Consider the following 21293-nt stretch of genomic DNA (forward strand, 5'->3'; position numbering starts at 1 on the left):
CAAAAAAATGTGATACCAGAAATAAAAGTTGAACAGTTCCCTTCAGCGCTGGCAGACAAATATTGTAACATTTGCTTTTAGTGAGAAGGTTTCTTGTTGTGAAAATGACAGATTGGTGGTGGCAGCTAAATGAAAACAAACAATACCACTGGCTGCTGTCAGTGTTTAGCTTCCTGCTGGGATGCCACTTTCCAGACATGTTGCCGGCGTTTGCATCAGTCTCAAGTATTAAAAAAACCACCTGACACATTACACTCAACTGGACAGACATTCGCCAGTTTTATTATTCAGGTTCTTCAACCAACAATATTTCACCACCACGTTCTCAGCAGCGATTGTTTGAACTGGTTATGGTGCAAAACATTCTGTAAATAGACCTAGATGCCAAAAGAAAACAACATTTAAGCCTGACTTCACCTCTTATTTTAGTTTGAGGGATATAATTCTAGGATAAACACAAACGCCGGTGTTTACTTAGTTACTCCCTGGGCTGTGTTGCTGCTTCTTAGACAATATGAAACATTAAAATCGAACGTTTAATGTTTTGTTCTATCGTTTTAAGCTCGTCTGTCAAATGAACGTCTCAGTGATGTGATGAAACGACCTGTTGTGAACTTGACGCACTGTCGAGAGTTTAATTTATACATTTCTCTCCTCTTTCTTCGTTTTACAGAAAGAAAAGGTGTACATTGGGAAGCTGAACATGATTCTTGTTCAGGTAGGTTTCGGCACAAGTGACAAGTCAATCAAAACTACTTTCAGAACCAAATCTCAAATCCTCTTTTGCTGCTAGTGTCCTTTTTATTATTTTTCTGTGGCAAATATGATGTTTTTAAGTCGTAGATCGTCCATCTACACATGATTATACACGGTTCTCTTTATACAAAGACTCAGTTACTCGCTGCTTTGAACATTTGAAAAGCCAGAGTTAAGGGGCTAAGACACTTATGATATACTGAACTATGCCTGCACCTTAACTCGAGACTTTCTGCTGTGTTTATTCACTAAAATACACTATGATCCTTCACTAGTTCTTCGCTGTGTTAAGTAATAAAGGTATAATAGTGCTGACTGTGTTAATGACAGTGCATGTATATCAAGATCTGTCCTGTAACTTCTAAATGTTAAACAGTTTTGAGGATCTTTACATTAAGCTTGATGTAATGTGAGTTTAGGCCTCGTGTTCCTTCCTTTGTAGTGATGCCTTCTAACCTGAAGATGTCACTCTTTAATTAAAAAGTTCATGATTTCTTATTAAAAACTGGACATTAATTCACTTTGGAATCCTCGGCCGACGTAAACCATGTCACCGTGATCCCACTGTCGTAAACGCTGAGCCGTAGATGTATCTGAAAGGACTGAAGAGCCGGTGACTCACTGATTTTTTTTTTTTGGTGCGTTTCATGTATATTTGTGCGAGGGAGCAAAACGGATTGGCTCAGCGGCTCCACGAGTGACTTTGCATTAATCCCAGAGACAATGAGTCACTGCTTGCGTCAGCTGAGCTAACATTGTTTTGGCCTTGAGGGACCAAAAGAGCTGCTGACTTCACACTTGGGAGGCTGTTGTTTAAAATATTGGTGTGCACATGTATGATGGCGTTTGAGCAGGAGGGTTTGGTTACATCATGAAATGACATGAAATTTACTAGAACATTTTCCTTCTTAGCAGATTGAATAATCTAACCCCGAGTTTTCTGTGTCATGTTGCCTGCAGATCCTGAAGCAGGAGTGGCCCAAGCACTGGCCCACCTTCATCAGTGACATTGTGGGCGCGAGTCGCACCAGCGAGAGCCTTTGTCAGAACAACATGGTCATTTTGAAGCTGCTCAGCGAGGAGGTGTTTGACTTCTCCAGTGGCCAGATGACCCAGGTCAAGGCCAAGCACCTTAAAGACAGGTCAGCATTGGATCACAGAATATGTCTTAATGTCAAGAGATGCAAATACGCTAATTAATTATTGAAATTATAAGACATTTAGACATTTATTTGATGGTGCTGCAGGACTTATTGGCCGGCTGTCTTTTGTGAGCGGAACAGTTTTATTACTCCTGTCAAGTCGGTTCTGACTTTCATTTTCAATGTTGACTTAATTACAAGCAGTTGTGCGGTCTGTTGTGCACATGACTCTTAAGAGCTGTTTAAATTGGTTTCTCAGCTGTTGGCTGCACAGCAGAGGAAGCTTTGAATATTAACATCTCTCCATATGATGAGTTTTATTTCGCTCGGCCCTGTAAATGTCGCTTGTCAAGCTTGACTGTTGTTGTTGTTGTTGTTGTGTCAGTACGACATCCTGGCTGCAGTTTATTGTTCCCTCTCTGTATTCAAGATGGTCCCAGTGATGTTTTCTAGCTGTATAATTAACTAGGAGATAAGGTGATTAAAAAGAAAGGAGTGTGGCCATATATCTCGTCTATTTTTATTTCAGGATGCACATGTTCTTCATTATGTCCTTTCTTTCTTTCAGCATGTGCAATGAATTCTCCCAGATATTCCAGCTTTGTCAATTTGTCATGGTAAGAACATCCTCATTTTTTCTGAACCTATTAAAACACTGTTGTGCAATCTGTTGTCATCTGTTACACAACAGAGGCCGATCTTCAGTTGTTTCTATTTATTCTGTTTTGTATGTGTGTGTATCCCATAGGAAAATTCCCAGAATGCCCCTCTGGTCCACGCCACCCTCGAGACTCTTCTGCGTTTTCTCAACTGGATTCCTCTGGGATACATCTTTGAAACCAAACTGATCAGCACTCTGGTTTATAAGGTACAGACACCGTGGACACACTTCAGTATTATTTAGACATTTTAGTTCAAGTGAATCAGAAGCATAGACTGTATATAAATATGTACAACGTGTCTCCACTTCCTTGCATTGAACAAACTGATGTTATTTATGGCGTCGACATCTTGCACCTCTGGTCTGATGAGTTTGGCACGAGAATGGAGCCATTTAATTAATATTTTTAATTAATACTTCTCTTTTCTACCTCGAACAAGTAACAGAAAAAAGTAAAAAAAGAAAAAAGTTAATATGGGACAATTTTCCAGAGCGATTAGCACAGCAACTGGTGGTCGTGTCACATCCGGTTTCTACTGAACTTGAACATGCATCAGCATCATATTAACTACCTAAAATAACAGAAACCATCTTTGGAAAAAATATAGTTAGTTTGGCCCAAGTCCCGCCCACTAATATGAAGGGGGTGGAGCTTATGACCTAAACTGCAGCCAGACACTAGGGGGAGCTCTACTTTGATTTTGACGAGCTGTCATGGCGTCCGTATTTATACAGTCTATGGTCCGAACAGACACACATGGTGAAGGAAAATAACTTTAATCTGTTTGAACTGTGTGCAGTTCTTGAACGTGCCCATGTTTCGCAACGTGACGCTGAAGTGCCTGACGGAAATCGCCGGCGTGAGCGTCAGCCAGTACGAGGAGCAGTTTGTCACCCTCTTCACACTGACCATGTGTCAGCTCAAACAGGTCAAACAACAGACTCACGCAAAAGAGCTGATAGTGTTGTTGTTTTTTCGTCTCTTGAGTTTTAACCCACGTCCTTTTCTTTAGATGTTGCCGCTGAACACGAACATTCGTCTGGCCTACGCCAACGGGAAAGACGACGAGCAGAACTTCATCCAGAACCTCAGTCTGTTCCTGTGCACGTTCCTCAAAGAACACGGGCAGCTCATCGAGAAGCGGCTCAACCTCAGAGAGACGTTAATGGAGGTGAGAGACGAAGAGTTTTCTGCGTTTATCTTGTGACAGAACAGTTTGAACGTTATCAGGGACGTCTGCATCGGTGTCAGGGCTGATCCAGGCCTCTCCTCTTATAATAGCTTCATCTTCTCCTCCTTCTTTTCCTTCTCCTTCCTTTTCTGTTTTAATAGCCATTCTCCTTCTTCTCCTCCTTAATCTTTATCTCCTCCATCTTAATCTCATTCTCCTTCTGCTCCTCCTCCTTCTTTTCCCTCCTTCTCCTTCCTCTTCTGTTTTAATGGCCTCTTATTTTCTTCTCCTCCTCCTCCTCCTTAATCTTCATCACCTCCATCTTATTCTCCTCCTCCTTCTGCTCCTCTTTTTTCTACTCTTCTGTTTATATATTTTCCTCCTTCTTCCTCATCTGTGTTTAGTAGGCGTTGTCTTCTATTCCCTCTCCTTCTCCTCCTCCTTCTCTATCCTATTCTCATTCTCCTCCTCCTCCTTTTCCTTCCTTCTTCTCCCTCTTCTATTTTTAAAAGCTGTTGGCTTCTCCTCCTCCTCCTCCTTCACCTTCTTTTGTCCTTCTTCTTCCTCTTCTATTTTTAGGAGGCGTTGGCTTCTTCTCCTCCTTATTCTCCTTCTTCATCTCTTTTCCTTCTCCATTTTATTCTCATTCTTCTTCTCCTCCGTCTTCTTCCTCTTCTATTTTTAGGAGGCGTTGGCTTCTTCTCCTCCTCCTTCTTCATCTTCTCTTTTTCCTCCTTTTCCATTTTATTCTCATTCTTCTTCTCCTCCGTCTTCTTACTCTTCTGTTTTTAATAGAGTTTGACTTCTTATATTTTCTCTTCTTTCCCATCTCCTCCTCTTCCTCCTCCTCTTTTCTTCTTCTCTTGTCTTTTTCTTGCTGCCAAAAAAATAATCTTAAGCCAGAACCAAACACGGGTGACGTCCCCACTCATAATTCATGTCCGTGCTCCTCCTCAGGCCCTCCACTACATGCTCCTGGTGTCGGAGGTGGAGGAGACGGAGATCTTCAAAATCTGTCTGGAGTATTGGAACCACTTGGCGGCCGAGCTCTACAGAGAAAGTCCGTTCTCCACGTCCACGTCCCCTCTGCTGTCCGGCAACCAGCACTTTGACGTGCCACCGCGCAGACAGCTCTATCTCCCCGTCCTCTCCAAGGTACGTCCCGTCTATACTCGACTTAACCGACTTAACCTTACGTGGCTTTCACGGATATCAGCGACAAAGCGTTTCCTGGTGGAGGTGACACAGTTTTCGGGTTTCACGTTTTGTCCTTCCCCGTCTCTTGTGGCAGGTGCGTCTGCTGATGGTGAGTCGGATGGCGAAGCCGGAGGAGGTGCTGGTGGTGGAGAATGACCAGGGGGAGGTGGTCAGAGAGTTCATGAAAGACACCGACTCCATCAACCTCTACAAGAACATGAGGGAAACCCTCGGTATGTTTAGCTCTTAATTTATGGCGACTTGACTTTCATTCACTCCTGCACGTCACTCATCACCGATCTTTTAATTTTAAGTTTTAAGTATTGGACGATCTTAAATAAACTTAATGTCCTCCCCTTATCTTCGTCATCCAAGTTGGTAGATCTCCTACTACCTCCTCACCCATTCACATCCGTATTGCATTGTCAAATTTCGATTTTCGCTTTGGATCAATAAAGATGAGACACATCGAGGACTGAGGAGGTTCAGAGATACAGTCTGAAGGTGAAGCAGGAAGTAGAACCAAAAAAGACACAGCTCCAACTAGAGTTTTTAGGTGTTGTTGTTACAGAACAAGCCGTTAATGACACAAGTAGAAATGTCTACGTACAGATGTTAATGCATTTGTGTCCTGCTGTACCTTAACTGAGCCTTAAGTGACTTAATTTTCCAGACTTAAGTTCTTCCACACAGCAGACGACATGTTTAGTCACGTGATCTTGGATCTTCCTCTTTGATTTTTGTCAGATTTGATAGAAGAAGTTGTTTTAACATTACAGGGATGTTGTTTTTGACCTCATGTGCTCTAGTTTTCTAACAGAGTCCAAAGAAATACAGGCTTGATAGATAGAGATGTAAACTAGCAACTCTTTCTGATGGCAGCATTGAGACTTCAGGGTCCTAATCTTTATCTATATAACACCAGTTAATGCAGTTGTCAGATAAATATCTGACAAAATTGTGCTCGTGATCTTTATCATTTTTACCGCTTCCTGTTTCCCGGATGTTTTTTTTAGCGTCTGATAACACAGATGTATTTTTGTGTGTTTTTTTGCAGTGTACCTGACTCATTTGGATTACGCAGACACCGAACGCATCATGACAGAGAAGCTTCACAACCAGGTGAACGGCACCGAATGGTCCTGGAAGAACCTGAACACGCTGTGTTGGGCCATCGGCTCCATCAGTGGGGCCATGCACGAAGAGGACGAGAAGAGGTTCCTGGTCACTGTGATTAAGGTAGTTCACCGCACACATGACCGCCTTTATTTATTTATTTACTTATCAGGAACAATACTTACGACACTGCCACAGACAAGTGGGAAATGTAAGAATAACGTGTGCAACCTTTGTCCGGCCTTTTAAATACTATAAGACAATACAAAGATTAAAAAAACCTGATAAGATTTACATTAAATAAGTTAAAATATCTGAATGGCTACTGATAAAGTAAAAATATTAATGTTCACGTCTTTTAAGCTGCTGCTTAAAGCAGAAGCTACACTTCTTCAGTTCTGTGTTAGAGCGGTAAAGAGATTCAGAGGTTTGTTCCTTTCATTTGCTGTGTTTCCATTACCACTAAAAATGCGCAGAACTTGAATATTGCAGTAAAAAAAACTGATAATGGAAACGCTTACATTTTGGAAAGCTTCTCAAATATCGTTAAAACACCTTTATTCTCTCATGAGGTGGTTTTTCAGGCGCCTCGATGTAAAAGTGACATGGAAACGCTGGTTTTTGCATTTCCTCATGAATTATCATTCACAAAACCCCGTTCAATGGAAACATGTACGATTCAATTTGTCAAAGTTTCAGAAATATTGCTTTTATGTTGTGAAACGCGGCCACTGAGAAGGACGATTGCTGCACTCTGGGATTTTTACAGTTCTGCTTAATTGCAATTCTCGTCATTGTTTGGCTGTTTTCTGTCCTTACGATGAACTGAGAGACTGAGGCCGCACATTTAATCCTTAACCCTTTACCCGGCATTGATCTTTTTTGTGTGGTAGTAGACAATAAAATGCTTAATTTCTCATCGTGTACCCATTTTCTAACCATTGCTAGTCATTCAATTTGTAAGATACACAAATTTGCCCATGTGTGAACACATTGTATATATACAAACATCTATAGTTTTTGAGATATAGAGCTTTTGAACAGATGACTTTAGATTGAAAATACACATCATACAGCTTCAGTGTTCATATTGTATTAATCTGTACAATCTTGTGAACATTTTAGTAATATAGATTGAAAATCAATGACGTTTAGTTGTGTTTAATCGTATTTGATAGTGTGGAAGCGAAAAAACAACTTTCAAAAAGGAGACGTGTACAAAATGATGATTATTATTATTATTATACTTTTGAATGATTCTGTTGTTTCTGATCTAAATGTTCAGGGGAAGTTTCTGTGTTTCTGAATAAGCTCGTGTTCGTTTTTCAGGACCTGCTGGGTCTGTGTGAGCAGAAACGAGGGAAGGACAACAAGGCCATCATCGCCTCCAACATCATGTACATCGTGGGCCAGTATCCACGCTTCCTCAGAGCCCACTGGAAGTTCCTCAAGACCGTCGTCAACAAGCTGTTTGAGTTCATGCACGGTGAGAACGTTAAAAAAACGTCCTCCACCAGCCTCAGGGATAAGAGTCAGTGGTTTGATGGATGGATTTTAAATTCTTCCTCTGGTTTTTTTTTTAGAAACCCACGACGGAGTCCAGGACATGGCCTGTGACACCTTCATCAAGATCGCCCAGAAGTGCCGGCGCCACTTCATCCAGGTGCAGGTCGGCGAGGTGATGCCCTTCATCGACGAGATTCTCAACAACATCAACACCATCATCTGTGACCTTCAGCCTCAGCAGGTCTGGGAGTAAATGATCACCAGCGCTTTCAGCTTATTTTCTTTTTAAATAATCAAGTTTATACGCTGAAGACTCCGTTTTCCCATGAGTTAATGTCGTCTGTTTCCTCAAGATCTTGAATTATTTATCTCCGGAAATGTTATCTAGCAAACATTAAAACTCACTTTGCAGTAGCCCTGTTACATTATGATATTATTATTGTTACACATCCATCAGTCAACATGGCAGGTCACATATGATGGAACTATCTAAAATGAAATATATCGAGATCTTGAGAAATCACAGGAAAACGGAGGAAATAATATGTATGAATGCATGACAGCTTATTTATTTATTTATTTATTTATTGTTTGATTTATTGTGCAGGTTCACACGTTTTATGAGGCCGTAGGTTATATGATCGGGGCCCAGACAGACCAGACTGTTCAGGAGCACCTGATTGAGAAATACATGCTGCTGCCCAATCAAGTGTGGGACAGCATCATCCAGCAAGCCACCAAAGTAAGACGGCGACGTACGAGCATTTCATTCATCACACAGACTAAACGGGGAACAGAGACTTAACCTTCCGCCTCCTTCCTCCTGCAGAACGTGGACATCCTGAAGGACCCAGAGACGGTGAAGCAGCTGGGCAGCATCCTGAAGACCAACGTCAGGGCCTGTAAGGCCGTGGGACACCCCTTCGTCATCCAGCTGGGACGGATTTACCTTGACATGCTCAACGTCTACAAGTGCCTCAGCGAGAACATCTCCGCTGCTATTCAGACAAACGGTAACCGACGACGACGACTTCTCTTTTCTCTTTCTTTTAAGTCATTATGCAGCAGACTGGTAACATGTCAGGAGGTTCATAGGACAATATCAGAGACAATGGAGACAATTTCTGGGGTTAGAAGTATTATTGTCTTTAAAATGGTCAGATCGGTACCTGGTCTCCAGCCAAGTCTGATCTTTTCAAGGCCAAAAGAAGAGAAAAGTTTCCCAGAGACACAGATGTTACAGAATATTTCTGAAGTAGAGAACATTTACTAAAAAACTGTAGCACGGTGCACATGTGATCTAGGAAAATACAAGGAAGATAAGAAAACGCTTTATGAGACTTAAAGAGAGCAGAATTTTGTGTATTTAAGATCAGATCGGTGTTGGATCAAGGGGCCTTTGAATGGGTTGTGTACGTACCTGTGCACAGATGTGTGCATTGATGGACTGTGTTGCTTCTTTGTTGTTTGGACATGCAGTGTTTTGTCAGATTGAAATTTGAAAAAGAAGGTAAAACTCACTAACACAAGCTTCGGTGTTTAACAAAACTTCACGAGACCCTGGTTTTGTTTCAATTATGATATTTACCCAACTATTAATAACTTATTATGTAAATTTTTATGGCACATCAAATATCAGTCTGTCTTAAAATTACCGTAATAATTCAGATTTAAGATTTAGCCTCAAATAGCAGAACCTGTTCTTATGAACATAATCTGTTTGAAAGATGAACAAATGTGTGTACGATTAAATAACGTATCAGTGTATTTGAATAAAACCGTTGAATCGCAATCCAACTTTATATATTTGCTCATGATTCAATTTTCTATTTTATTTTACTAGGTAATACTTATATTTTATTTTATCTTAATCTTATTTTATGTCTTTTTACCAGTGGTTCTTCTTTGTGCAGCTAAGCTACTGTGACCAAGTTATTTCCCTTGTGGATCGTTACAGTCTGTCTAAGTGTAATTGTAAATCTTTATGCTGCTGTTTTCTCCGGGTGTTTGTGGAGAAACGTGCAGAAACGTTTCCGATTCGTTACAAGACCGACGAGCCGCCGTAGTATTAATGTTTGTATGGGAAACACTGGACTTTTATTTTGTGCTGCAGCTGAAATTAATTATGGCTTCTGCTTGTGTTTGGTTGCATTCGGCCTTTTTTTTTTTTATTTGCAGACCTGCAAGGCTTAGTTTGTGTTTTCTTTTCTTGCTTACGCCTGTTTTGGTGACTCATCCCCGAGTCTTTTTATTGCTTAAACGGGAGGAGAGGTGCAGTAGTGCCAGTAATAATGAAGTATCAAGGATTTTCTCACTCGCACCGGCTGCTGATTCAGAGCAGAACAGAAAAAAGGCGAATCCATGTAGGAGGGACGAGCCAAAAGTCTTAACCAGTCCTTCTGTGAATAATGCGCTGGTCAGTCTGACTTTGAGGCTTTTGTTTCTAGAAGAGATGCAGATGGATGAATCATGTGGGAACAGGCACCAGCGCTGAATTGTTGGGTTTGCTGTGTAAATAATATAACATTGACGGTGGCATTTGTTGTTAATCCTGTAAATAATAAATCCATTATGTCTGTTTATTCATTTGTTTGAAAAGGCTTAAACGTGGCAAAAGCTTAACGCATGATTTAGTGTCAAAGCAGCAGCTACAGTACCTCAATATAAACCATTCAGCTCCGCCTGTTTGGACTTCGTTTAACAAACTACGTGCTGCATTTATCTGAAAACACCCGCTGCGTTTAAAACCTTTCATTCTCATCCTCACCGCTAAGTAACCTCCTCTCTTCCTGTTTATGTTTTTTTTGTTCCAGGTGAGATGGTGACCAAACAGCCGCTGATCCGGAGCATGAGAACAGTGAAACGAGAAACTCTGAAGCTGATCTCGGGCTGGGTCAGTCGATCAAACGACCCACAGATGGTAAGAAGTCACTCGGAGACACATGGGAGACCTGTAATTTACGTGATAACGAGGAACATGTTGGACGTTCGGCCCTGAAGATGCGGCGGCCATGTTTAATAAACATGTCGATGTGGTGACCACAGGTGACACATTTATACGAGATGCTGCAAACTGTGGCAATCAGTGAAAACAGCTGCATCGGTGGAGCTAATCCAGTTGGTATTTTTAGATCAAACGCAACCTTTTCATTCCCTCTGTCGTAGACGTGTCTGTATCTGAATATTAATTAATAAGTCGTTGTTGCTCAACATATTTCGAGGACTGAGCTTCTTTTTCAACTGCACTTCACATACCCATTAAAAAAATAATAATTATTGCCTTAATCCCACTTTAACTGGACAAACCTAAACGCCGACTACAAGCTGATTAAGAACCAGATAATGAGATTGGAAATCGATTTTCTCCAGCATCCTGAGGGATAGCGCCATCTTATCTGCACTGGAAGTAGTGCACACATTACGTACGAGATTAAAAAAGCTGAACTATTATTTATCTGCTTGTTGTTTTAAATGCCCGTCGGCCACATGAACGACAATTGTTTATTATATGATGCATCAGGTCAACCAGAAAAGGGGTCGTATTAACCCGCTGAAAAGACACATATCGCCACCTAGTGTGTAGGAGGACGACGTGTTCCTGTCGATTTTCTCCTTTGAGAGTAAACTGGGTCAAGGACTACTTTCAGAAAGTAGAATTTCAAGCATAGCTCTATTAAGCTGTGCACGCAGTGAGTGACGTTTCTGTCAGAATAAGCTTGTTAATAATAATTCCTTTTTATGTTACTACGACCTCGGCCCGAACGTAGATCAGGGAACCAGAAACTGATCGAAGCAGCAATTGTGCTGTGGAAAGCAAGCAGAATCTAAAGTGTAGTCATGGTGGGTAATTTTACCCTGTGGAGGGTTGTAATAATTGTGAAACGTCCTTTGGAGTTTAAACTTCCAGAAAAGTAGCTGAAGAAGAACAACAATGAGCAGAAATAAGAGAAGAACTCATTTATTGCTCTATTTGCCACCAGAACAAGCAGCTGAATAAATTGCAGCAACGATATTTAGTTTGAATTGTTGCTTTAATGACACATGGGTATAAACCAGACATATTTGTCCACTCACGTGTAGATAAGAGCAATAATATTTGACTGAATCCAATTGCAGGGTGCACAGGTGATTAAAAGAATAGATAAGAAAATCGCTTCAGATCGGCTGAATATTAAAAGATCGGTTCTGGATCGAGGAAAGAGGGGGAAAAACTCGTTATCTGGGTTTGTCCGGCTCTGAAAGTCTCTATCACATCATCACCAGGAACATTATGTCATTACGACCTCGACCCGACCGTAGGTCTGGAAACGAGGGATTGATCGAAGCAGAAGTGTCGTCCTGTCGTGCAGGGTTTAAACGGACAGAAATAAAAAAAAAAAAAAAGAAGAACTTTTTCTGCATTTACTGTCCGTGTAAAATAAGATGAATAAATTGCAGCAATAATATTTAGTCTGCACACATTTGCATAAAAGCTTTAACAGGTCCTGTAACTTTGGGTTAATTGTGTGTCATCTTTTATAAATCCTGCTCCTCGTCTCTGCCGTCCCACGCCAGGTTGGGGAGAACTTTGTCCCGCCGCTGCTGGACGCCGTCCTCATCGACTACCAGCGCAACGTCCCCGCCGCCCGCGAGCCGGAGGTGCTCAGCACCATGGCAACCATCGTCAACAAGCTGGGGGGACACATCACGAGCGAGATACCGCAGATATTCGACGCGGTGTTCGAGTGCACCCTGAACATGATCAACAAGGTACGACAGCACGTGACCCGTGTGGGCGTTTGTGTTTTGACGTTCGGCGCTCGTCGTGTTTTGAACAATCAACATTGACGGATCGATACGGCGGCTTTCAGTCTGAGCAAAGAGCATCTTCAAATAAAGAAAAACTAAGTCAAATCAATATTAGGCTGGGCCACCTTTAGCCTTTTAATGCAGCAGCAGCTGCAGCTGCTCTGTGGATTTAGTTTGTCTGTAAGTCACATTATTCATAAAAACATCTTTCTGCTGCTGAGTGAATTCATCTGTCAAGTTTTTAAATGTCCCGCTAACAAAGTAGTCGCAGTCTTCAGAGAAAACTGAAGCGACCAGAGATGCTGCTGCACTCAAGATACTTTATTAATCCTTCAAGGAAAATGTTTTGTTGCTGTTGCTCCTATAAAGTGAAAGTTGCAAGATGAACAAATAGAGTAAAAAGTTTTATACGCGTTGACGTCAGACCTGATTTGGAAAAGTGGTTTCAGTTAGTTTTTGTTTCAGTTGTGATAAATGTAGCTAAGTAAAAGATGCTAACACATATTAACTGAGAAGTAACGTAGTCGTACAATACTGTAGCATTAAAAGGACGACGAGGAGCAAATATTCAGTTTATTGTTTTATTGTTATTTATTGTTGGAACTGAAATAGTTACTGTCGGCTTTAACTACGACATCCACAAACTTATCTGACAACCCTCCAGGTCGGACTTCATCAATAAATCCAGCATAAATGAATTAACCGGTCAAACTCGTGCACGATCCACTTGAATTAAACTTCTTTCTTATTGTGTTTTTGTACCAGAACTTTGAGGAGTATCCAGAGCACAGGACCCATTTCTTCTACCTTCTCCAAGCTGTGAACTCTCACTGCTTCCCTGCATTCCTGGCCATCCCCCCGGCCCAGTTCAAGCTGGTGCTGGATTCCATCATCTGGGCCTTCAAACACACCATGAGGAACGTGGCCGACACCGGTGAGCAGCAGCAGGAGGAACACACACACACACACACACGCACATTAATGTTTAATACACTGTCCGCTACGTGAAGCTGACGCCGTGTCGGTGTCGCCGCCCCATCAGGTCTTCAGATCCTCTACACGCTGCTGCAGAACGTGGCTCAGGAGGAAGCAGCCGCTCAGAGCTTCTACCAGACGTACTTCTGCGACATCCTGCAGCACATCTTCTCCGTGGTCACCGACACATCACACACTGCCGGTGAGAAAAAAAAAACACTAAAAGATTTATATCAGCCACAACGTTAACACCTGCCCTGACGGGAAACGTTTGCACTTGGCATTCATTCATGTGTTACTTAAGACAGGTTTAGTTTATTAGTTTATTGAGATATGACAAAGTGCCAGTTAATAGAGCAGCTTTATCTCATTAAGCTTCCAGATGTGGTCCCCGGCCAGGTGATAAAGGGCATCCTACACGTGAAATACAATAAAAAAGATATTATCAACATAGGTTTAAAAGGGGGAAAGGAAACAATAAAAAAATATCAGCACAGCTCAGCATGCATCAAGCATGGAGTTGACTTTTAGAGACATGCAAAACACAAAAGCTTCCCCAGGAGTATGAGAACCACAGTCAAATGCTGCACATCACAATATACAAGCACAATTTCATACAGTTCATGCACATCCCTGCAGCATTTACATGCATCAAATATGGTGCACATGCAACATAACAGCCTCCAGCCTGTAGGAATGACTGTTTCTGAGTTTATATTGGTTGATTTGAGCTTTAATTCGGTGAAAAATGAATAAAATCAGGACAGGTAGTGAACAACACTGTCTTAATGTGGCTTTAGGAAGAATTAAATATACTAAAAGTGTGTTTGTTTGTGTGTGTGTGCGCTGCAGGCCTGACGATGCACGCGTCCATCCTGGCGTACATGTTCAACCTGGTGGAGGAGGGGAAGATCACGGCCGCTTTGAACCCGGCCAGCCCCACCAGCAACCAGGTGTTCATCCAGGAGTACGTGGCCAACCTGCTCAAGACTGCCTTCCCACACCTACAAGAGTGAGTGTGAACTGCAGCGCTGCAGCCTCTGAAGTACACAAGTTTGTTCATCATCACTAACGGTCACATGTGCGTCTTTGTGGGGTTTTTTTTAGTGCTCAGGTGAAGGTGTTTGTGACGGGACTGTTCAGCTTAAACCAGGACATTCCCGCCTTCAAGGAGCACCTTAGGGACTTCCTCGTCCAGATAAAGGTGAGGTGTCAACGACGGGAAATCTCTTTTCTCGGTCCCAAAACAAACAAATCTACAGTTACACTTTGAGGCTAATTAAACGTACTGTATGTGAACTGGAACCAGCTCCAGGTTTGTCTGCGCTGTGGGCGCTTTGTGTCTTTCACAGAGGTTATCAGCGACTGCATAGCTCAGTGCTGAGCCGCTGTTTCCACAAATAACATTTTCCTACATGGCCAGGTCGTCCTCCCTCCTCCTTCTACGTATATGGGAGGTTTGTGGCTGCTCGGTTTGTGTCAGTTTGTTGTTGGAATAAAACTGTGAGGGACACACACACAGGCTCAGATATCTGCCAAGTCTTCTTTGGTGGTTATTTTCCAGAGTGTAGTCGTGAAACATTAGTGCTAAAAATAAGATGGGTTGAGAAATGACTGTGCTGCTGTTTTCCTTAAATGAGGTAAACATTTTACCTCGAGCTCTAGTAAAGTAAAGTTGGCTACTGACGCGCTGACGCTGGCGCAGATCAGAATATCACATATCTGAGAATGAATCCAACTACCAGGAACCAGCAAGTCATTTGTCCGATGCTGTAACTCTAACTTAGGATCATCGACTGTATAAATGTGTTTGAACGTGTCTCCACTTCCTTGCGTTGGCTGAACTGCTGATATTTTCCCAGGGATACATGCAGGGCCATCGTGCAAAGTTTGGAGCCAAAGCTACAAGGAAACATTGGATTATACGCCGCATTTGTTTTTAAAAATAGTTTTTACAACTCTCTCAACCCAACGGGATCAACTTTATGTCACCTCCTGTTTCTATAGCGTCAAATAACCAACTAAAACAAAACACATACACAAAAATGACACTTGAACACGATATTAACAGCCTAAAATGACAGAAATCCTTTAAAAAAAAAAAAGTTTGACATGTATTTTAGTGTTTGGCCCATTCGCTAACATGGAGGAGGTGGAGCTTAAGACCTGTACTGCAGCCTCCAGCCACCAGGGGGAGCTGTACTTGCTTTGGTTTCACTTTAGAGGGGTTAAAAAATAACTAAAAGCTCTTATTTGAGCTTAAAAAAAGTGAAGAAACTCATTAAATGGAGAGATTTACTTTTCTCCAGTAGAGGGCAGCGACACGACCACTAGTTCAATCCCAGAAGAAGAAGAAGAAGCATAAAATAACTCAACAGATGCTAACCGCTAGCATGTTAGCCATGTTCCAGTGCATTCACAAGCTGCAAGAAGAAAGTTTCTGCACATATAGACCTAGAAAACTAAACTCTGTCAGCACGGAGGCTCTAGGTTAATTAGAGATGACACTTTTTATTTATCCCACAGTGTGAAGTTAAATCACATGACAAGTTAAAGACGACGTAGCAACGAGACGCAGCATCAACGAGACTTTTGTAGAAACTTCAAACTGTCGACCAGTTTTTAAATTGTGTTTATAAGCCAAGTAATTTATGCTTTTTTTCTGAATATTGTCCTCATGTTTGGTGCAGGAAAAAACAAAAAACAACAAACATGACACCCTGTTTCCTATTGGTGGAATAGGAAATGATGTGTCATCGGTTGCTAAGGAAGAAAGAAGAGTTGTAGGAGTGAGGCTCAGTTCAGTTTATGGAGGAACTGCAGTTCAGAGAGTAGAGAGATTTGGGACAATTACACTTTATTACTTATTGTGACACCTGATAGTTTTGAGAATTGTCGTAAATAGTTGGAGAATATTTATTTTTTAAATGCAAATAGTTGTAAATAACTTTGTTGTTTGCTAAATTTATACATAAGCTTCTGAAATTTACACTTTCTAAGTTCCCGTCAAATATGTTTGTAGTTTTCACAGTGAAAAAAGGCACCAAGGTGAACAGTTTTTAAGTTTTTAAGAGGAAATATAAAGTCTAAAATTTGATAATCCCAATTTTAAAAAAGTCTTAAATCTGAGTCTTAAATTACATCATGTCCATTTATCACCGTGTCATTATTCATTGATTATCTTGACAGTAATTCTAAGTCAAATTTAACGCATAAAGGTGTTAAAAAGTCTTAAATTTAACCCATGAAGGTGTTAAAAAGTCTTAAATTTAACCCATGAAGGTGTTAAAAAGTCTTAAATTTAACTAATGAAGGCGTTAAAAAGTCTTAAATTTAACGCATAAAGGTGTTAAAAAGTCTTAAATTTAACCCATGAAGGCGTTAAAAAGTCTTAAATTTAACCCATGAAGGCGTTAAAAAGTCTTAAATTTAACCCATAAAGGTGTTAAAAAGTCTTAAATTTAACGCATAAAGGTGTTAAAAAGTCTTAAATTTAACTCATAAAGGCGTTAAAAAGTCTTAAATTTAACGCATAAAGGTGTTAAAAAGTCTTAAATTTAACCCATGAAGGCGTTAAAAAGTCTTTAATTTAACCCATGAAGGTGTTAAAAAGTCTTAAATTTAACCCATGAAGGTGTTAAAAAGTCTTAAATTTAACCCATACAGGTGTTAAAAAGTCTTAAATTTAACCCATAAAGGTGTTAAAAAGTCTTAAATTTAACCCATGAAGGTGTTAAAAAGTCTTAAATTTAACCCATAAAGGTGTTAAAAAGTCTTAAATTTAACCCATGAAGGTGTTAAAAAGTCTTAAATTTAACCCATAAAGGTGTTAAAAAGTCTTAAATTTAACCCATAAAGGTGTTAAAAAGTCTTAAATTTAACCCATAAAGGTGTTAAAAAGTCTTAAATTTAACCCATGAAGGCGTTAAAAAGTCTTTAATTTAACCCATGAAGGTGTTAAAAAGTCTTAAATTTAACCCGTGAAGGCGTTAAAAAGTCTTAAATTTAACCCATGAAGGCGTTAAAAAGTCTTAAATTTAACCCGTGAAGGTGTTAAAAAGTCTTAAATTTCACGTGTTCAAACATGAAGTGTTTGTTCAAATTATCCTGCAGAGCGTTGAAGGACGGTAGCGAAGGTAAAAGGTTAAATTAAAACAAATGTGTTCTGTGACCTTCTACTAATATAAAAGTCACTGAAGTTAAATTATTCTCTCTGTTTAATAAATAATCAAAGAATGTAGAAACATATATATTTACGTTAATTAATGACACTGAATAAATGTGATAACTTCATTCATAGAAATCGCTGAGTTACAGTTTAACTCTTTTAATGTACGTAGGAGGACACAGAGCTTTTAACTCTTAAAGTATCTTAAAGTCTCTTAACTTTTCCGTTCACCTCTCGGTTCAGCGTCATGGGCGTAGTCTTGAGACGAGTTGTTGCGCAACATGACCTCATCGTAGCTGCAAACTTTCAGCTCGTGGCCTCAGGAAGGTTTTTAAAGCTCTGCGTAGGAAAACAAATCATTATTCCAGATCTCTTATCCGCTCTGTTATTAAAACTTTTAAATCTAAATCCGTCCATGTGGGAAAGAAACTTGATTTATTATAGAAGCACTAACTTTTTTTTTTAACATTATTGTTCATTTTCTGTTAGCGCACGTAGCAGTTGTGCAAACACCTACATGTTATATTATTGTTGGACAAATAAAGTTGCATTGAATTGAATTCTAGCACAAACATCAATCATCCACCACTAGAGTCGTGTGTTTTCTATAAAGTTGTGTGTATTTGCGCTGTTTTCCAGGAGTTTGCCGGTGAGGACACCTCAGACCTGTTCCTGGAGGAGCGGGAGGCGTCGCTCCGTCAGGCCCAGGAGGAGAAACACAAGATCCAGATGTCGGTGCCGGGCATCCTCAACCCTCACGAGATCCCCGAGGAGATGTGTGACTGAGCTTAAACAGAGAAACAAAAACAAAAAAACTGTACAGTACTCCCACCAACAACAACAACAACAACAACAACAAGCAAACCAACCCTAAACCGCAGCAAACACAACAGAACCCAAGAGAGGCACTTGATTACTCGTCGGAGTCGGAGGAGGAGGAGGAGGAGGAGGAGGAGGAGGAGGAGGCTGCTCAGCCTACATGGACCGGGCCCCGTCCCATTGGATGTTTGTTGACCAAAATAATGCCAATAACATGTAAATGATTTACCGCGTCGCCCTGTGGCCCCTTTTTACATAATCTGCGTTTTCTATGGAGACTTTTTTTGTGTAATTAACTTTCCAGAACTGTTTATCCGAGCTATGTTTTTGTCGGTCGGTCGGTCTCAGACCTGCATGATGAAATCGTAACGATTAGGACAAGTTAACCGTTTTTCCTTTTCCTCCTCCTGCTTCCATGTATTTGTTTATATATAAATATATTATATACAGTCGGCAGGTTTGTTTGTTTGTGGGGGGGGTTAATAATAATAACAACCATCGAGTCGGCTTAGAAGCTTCTAGACGGGACGTTTTGTTCCTCGTTTGGGGGGCGAATGTGAATCAAATGGAAACTGAATGAAGGCTGAGAGACGCTGCTTCGTGCATCAGCATCCGTCGCTCATTGAGTTGCGCTTCCACCTAAAAAAAAAAAAAAACTGAACTGCTGCCGGTAGTTTTTTTTTTATTATTTTTTTTTTTTTTTTTTTTTTTTTTTTTAGGGAAAGCAAAACTTAAAAAAAAAAAAAAAATCTGTGCATATCATCCCAATTGTATAGCATCTTTAATACCATGGGAACATTTTCTTTCTTTTTTCCTTTGTATCGGAAGTTTCTTTTTTGTTGTGGGTGTGTGCGCGTGTGTGCTGTCGCCGAGTCGACATCAGCGTTTTGTTTTCCTCTAAGAGGATTGTTGCTCATTTGTGAGCCTTCATTAATGGGCTGTTTTTAAGGAAGTGGAGCGGAGGTATTTATGGGTTCTCGGTTGGTTGCATCTTTATAACGACTCCTGTTTAACTCAGACGGCTTCAAGGTTTTAAAAATCGTACTAATAATTATTTAGATTGTTTACTGTGCAGCAGCAGTAGTGCTCCAAGACACTACCATTTAGAGCAAAAAAAAATAAAATAAAAACTGGGTTTACATTTAATTTTGTATTTTTTTTTTGCATTTTTCATTTGTACCTGTTTGAGTTCTGTCCAAATAAACAAGAAGCTTCTATTTTATTTTATTTTTTTGCTTTTTTTTTTTTTTTTTTTTTTTTTGTTTTTTGTCAAAATGAATCGCCAACAAGTTTCATTAGTACAGATTGTATAAATCCAAAAAAAAAAAAACAAGCACCCGATCTCTCTAATGGCAAAGTTCCCTTCTCAAGGTGTTAACATTTGTTGTGAACTTTTGAACTGATTAAAGTTGAGAATTTTATAACCCCTGGCTTCAACTTTTATTTCTTCATCCTGAAACCCGATGCGCCGATCAGCCACAACATTATGACCACGGACGGGAGACGTGAGTGACATTTAAACCATTTTGTAACAATTCAGAGTTCTGATTGGAAACTTTTGGACCTGGTTTTCATTCATGTGGATGTTACTTAGACATGTAGCCCCCACCTAGACCAGACCAGACCCCCCCCACCCCACCACATAGCAGTGACGCAGCAGGATGTAGCCTGACACAGACACACAAAGAAAAACGCTTCATGTCGTGTGAACTTTCCTTTTTTTCGCCACTAACTGACCTGGTTTCACCCACAGATGTTCACATTTAAATCCACCCCCCAACTCCACCTGCTTTTTAACACCATTATGTGTTAAATGTAAGACCAGGAGTCTCAGGGACTCAAAACCGATGGACAGATGAACCAGGGACCCCCCCTTCCTACTGTATGTGTTCTATAATAAACTCAGCCTAATGCTATTTATAAATATACATTATTATTATTACCATTTTGCATCCAATATTAAGCTATTATCCCTTATACTTTTACTAAAATATGATGGATTAATGTAAATTTGTATTTAAATAAATTAAAATTTGTGGAGGAAAATTATATATATATATATATAAAAATAAGGAAAATTTGCACCAGAATTACTTCCAAAATAACAAATACAGTAAATGAAGAGGTGATACATGGAAGTAAGACTTGACTCAATGCAATTTAATGCAAAATATGCTCATATTTAAGACTTTTTAAGGCCTTAATAAATTGGGATTATTAAAATGTGGACTTTTTAAGACCTTGTTTCTTTAACGTGCACAAAAACCTGCACGAACTGTAACTTTAAACCACACTTCACACACACACACACAGCTGCACTGATATAAATCCTAAAGAGGCTGATGCTGATGATGAGGACGATGATGATGGATGGACGGATGGACGGACGCCCGCCGCTTCCGCCCAGACGTCCGCGGGGCCAAGGTTGGTTTGGTGTAAACCGATCCGGCCGCTAATCCCCCGTTAACGCGCTGGTATTACACCGAAGGTTACAATGACGCTGGACGGCTGAAAGCTGAGACCCGTCGCCCTCTGATGCAACTTTTTTTTTTATTTAATTTAAAGTTGTCAGATCTGTGGTTTGTTGTGTCACGGGCGTTTTTTTTTTTTTTTTTTTTTTTTTTACTCGTGCACGTTATTTATTTATTTATCTAATTGATTTAACACTGGACGACCTCTTTAACGTGGGAGCAGGACTCGCGTCTGTAACTCGACCCCCTTTCCTCCCCTCCTGACCCACATCCAGACCCCGTCAGCCATTCGTGGCATCCGCTGTCGAGGAGAAGAGGGAACAGCTGGGTTCAGCCCTGTGTCTGCACCGGTGAGGGAGGGGGGCAGGTTATTAATACCCCTGTGAGTAAGTCTGACAGGAAGAGGCAGGTTATCACATACCAGCCTCTTATGGATCCTTCAGTTGTTTCCAGACCAAAAACGAACCCGAGACATTTTAAACGTTTTCTCCTTTTAGTGTTTTTCACTCTTCATCCTCGAAT

The 21293-nt window shown here is 40.6% G+C and overlaps 1 protein-coding gene across 2 annotated transcripts in view; it reads left to right on the top strand.

Moving 5' to 3' along the window:
* Positions 1 to 19724, top strand: part of xpo1b (exportin 1 (CRM1 homolog, yeast) b) — a 30588-nt gene extending 10864 nt beyond the window's left edge. For both annotated transcript variants that reach the window (XM_047603411.1, XM_047603412.1), the window contains 20 exons: positions 674 to 718; positions 1717 to 1898; positions 2467 to 2515; positions 2647 to 2766; positions 3360 to 3488; positions 3573 to 3731; positions 4689 to 4886; positions 5023 to 5161; positions 5986 to 6167; positions 7374 to 7530; positions 7628 to 7791; positions 8158 to 8292; positions 8380 to 8563; positions 10364 to 10470; positions 12105 to 12299; positions 13104 to 13272; positions 13381 to 13515; positions 14166 to 14325; positions 14421 to 14517; positions 18121 to 19724. In XM_047603411.1, the coding sequence (XP_047459367.1) occupies positions 674 to 718; positions 1717 to 1898; positions 2467 to 2515; positions 2647 to 2766; positions 3360 to 3488; positions 3573 to 3731; positions 4689 to 4886; positions 5023 to 5161; positions 5986 to 6167; positions 7374 to 7530; positions 7628 to 7791; positions 8158 to 8292; positions 8380 to 8563; positions 10364 to 10470; positions 12105 to 12299; positions 13104 to 13272; positions 13381 to 13515; positions 14166 to 14325; positions 14421 to 14517; positions 18121 to 18267 (2853 nt within the window). In that variant the 3' untranslated portion in view covers positions 18268 to 19724. The remainder of the gene's footprint in view (positions 1 to 673; positions 719 to 1716; positions 1899 to 2466; positions 2516 to 2646; positions 2767 to 3359; positions 3489 to 3572; positions 3732 to 4688; positions 4887 to 5022; positions 5162 to 5985; positions 6168 to 7373; positions 7531 to 7627; positions 7792 to 8157; positions 8293 to 8379; positions 8564 to 10363; positions 10471 to 12104; positions 12300 to 13103; positions 13273 to 13380; positions 13516 to 14165; positions 14326 to 14420; positions 14518 to 18120) is intronic.
* Positions 19725 to 21293: the final 1569 nt, after the last annotated feature.

The sequence above is a fragment of the Mugil cephalus genome, chromosome 13 (assembly GCF_022458985.1).
Source record: "Mugil cephalus isolate CIBA_MC_2020 chromosome 13, CIBA_Mcephalus_1.1, whole genome shotgun sequence".
In the NCBI taxonomy this organism is placed as follows: Eukaryota; Metazoa; Chordata; class Actinopteri; order Mugiliformes; family Mugilidae; genus Mugil; species Mugil cephalus.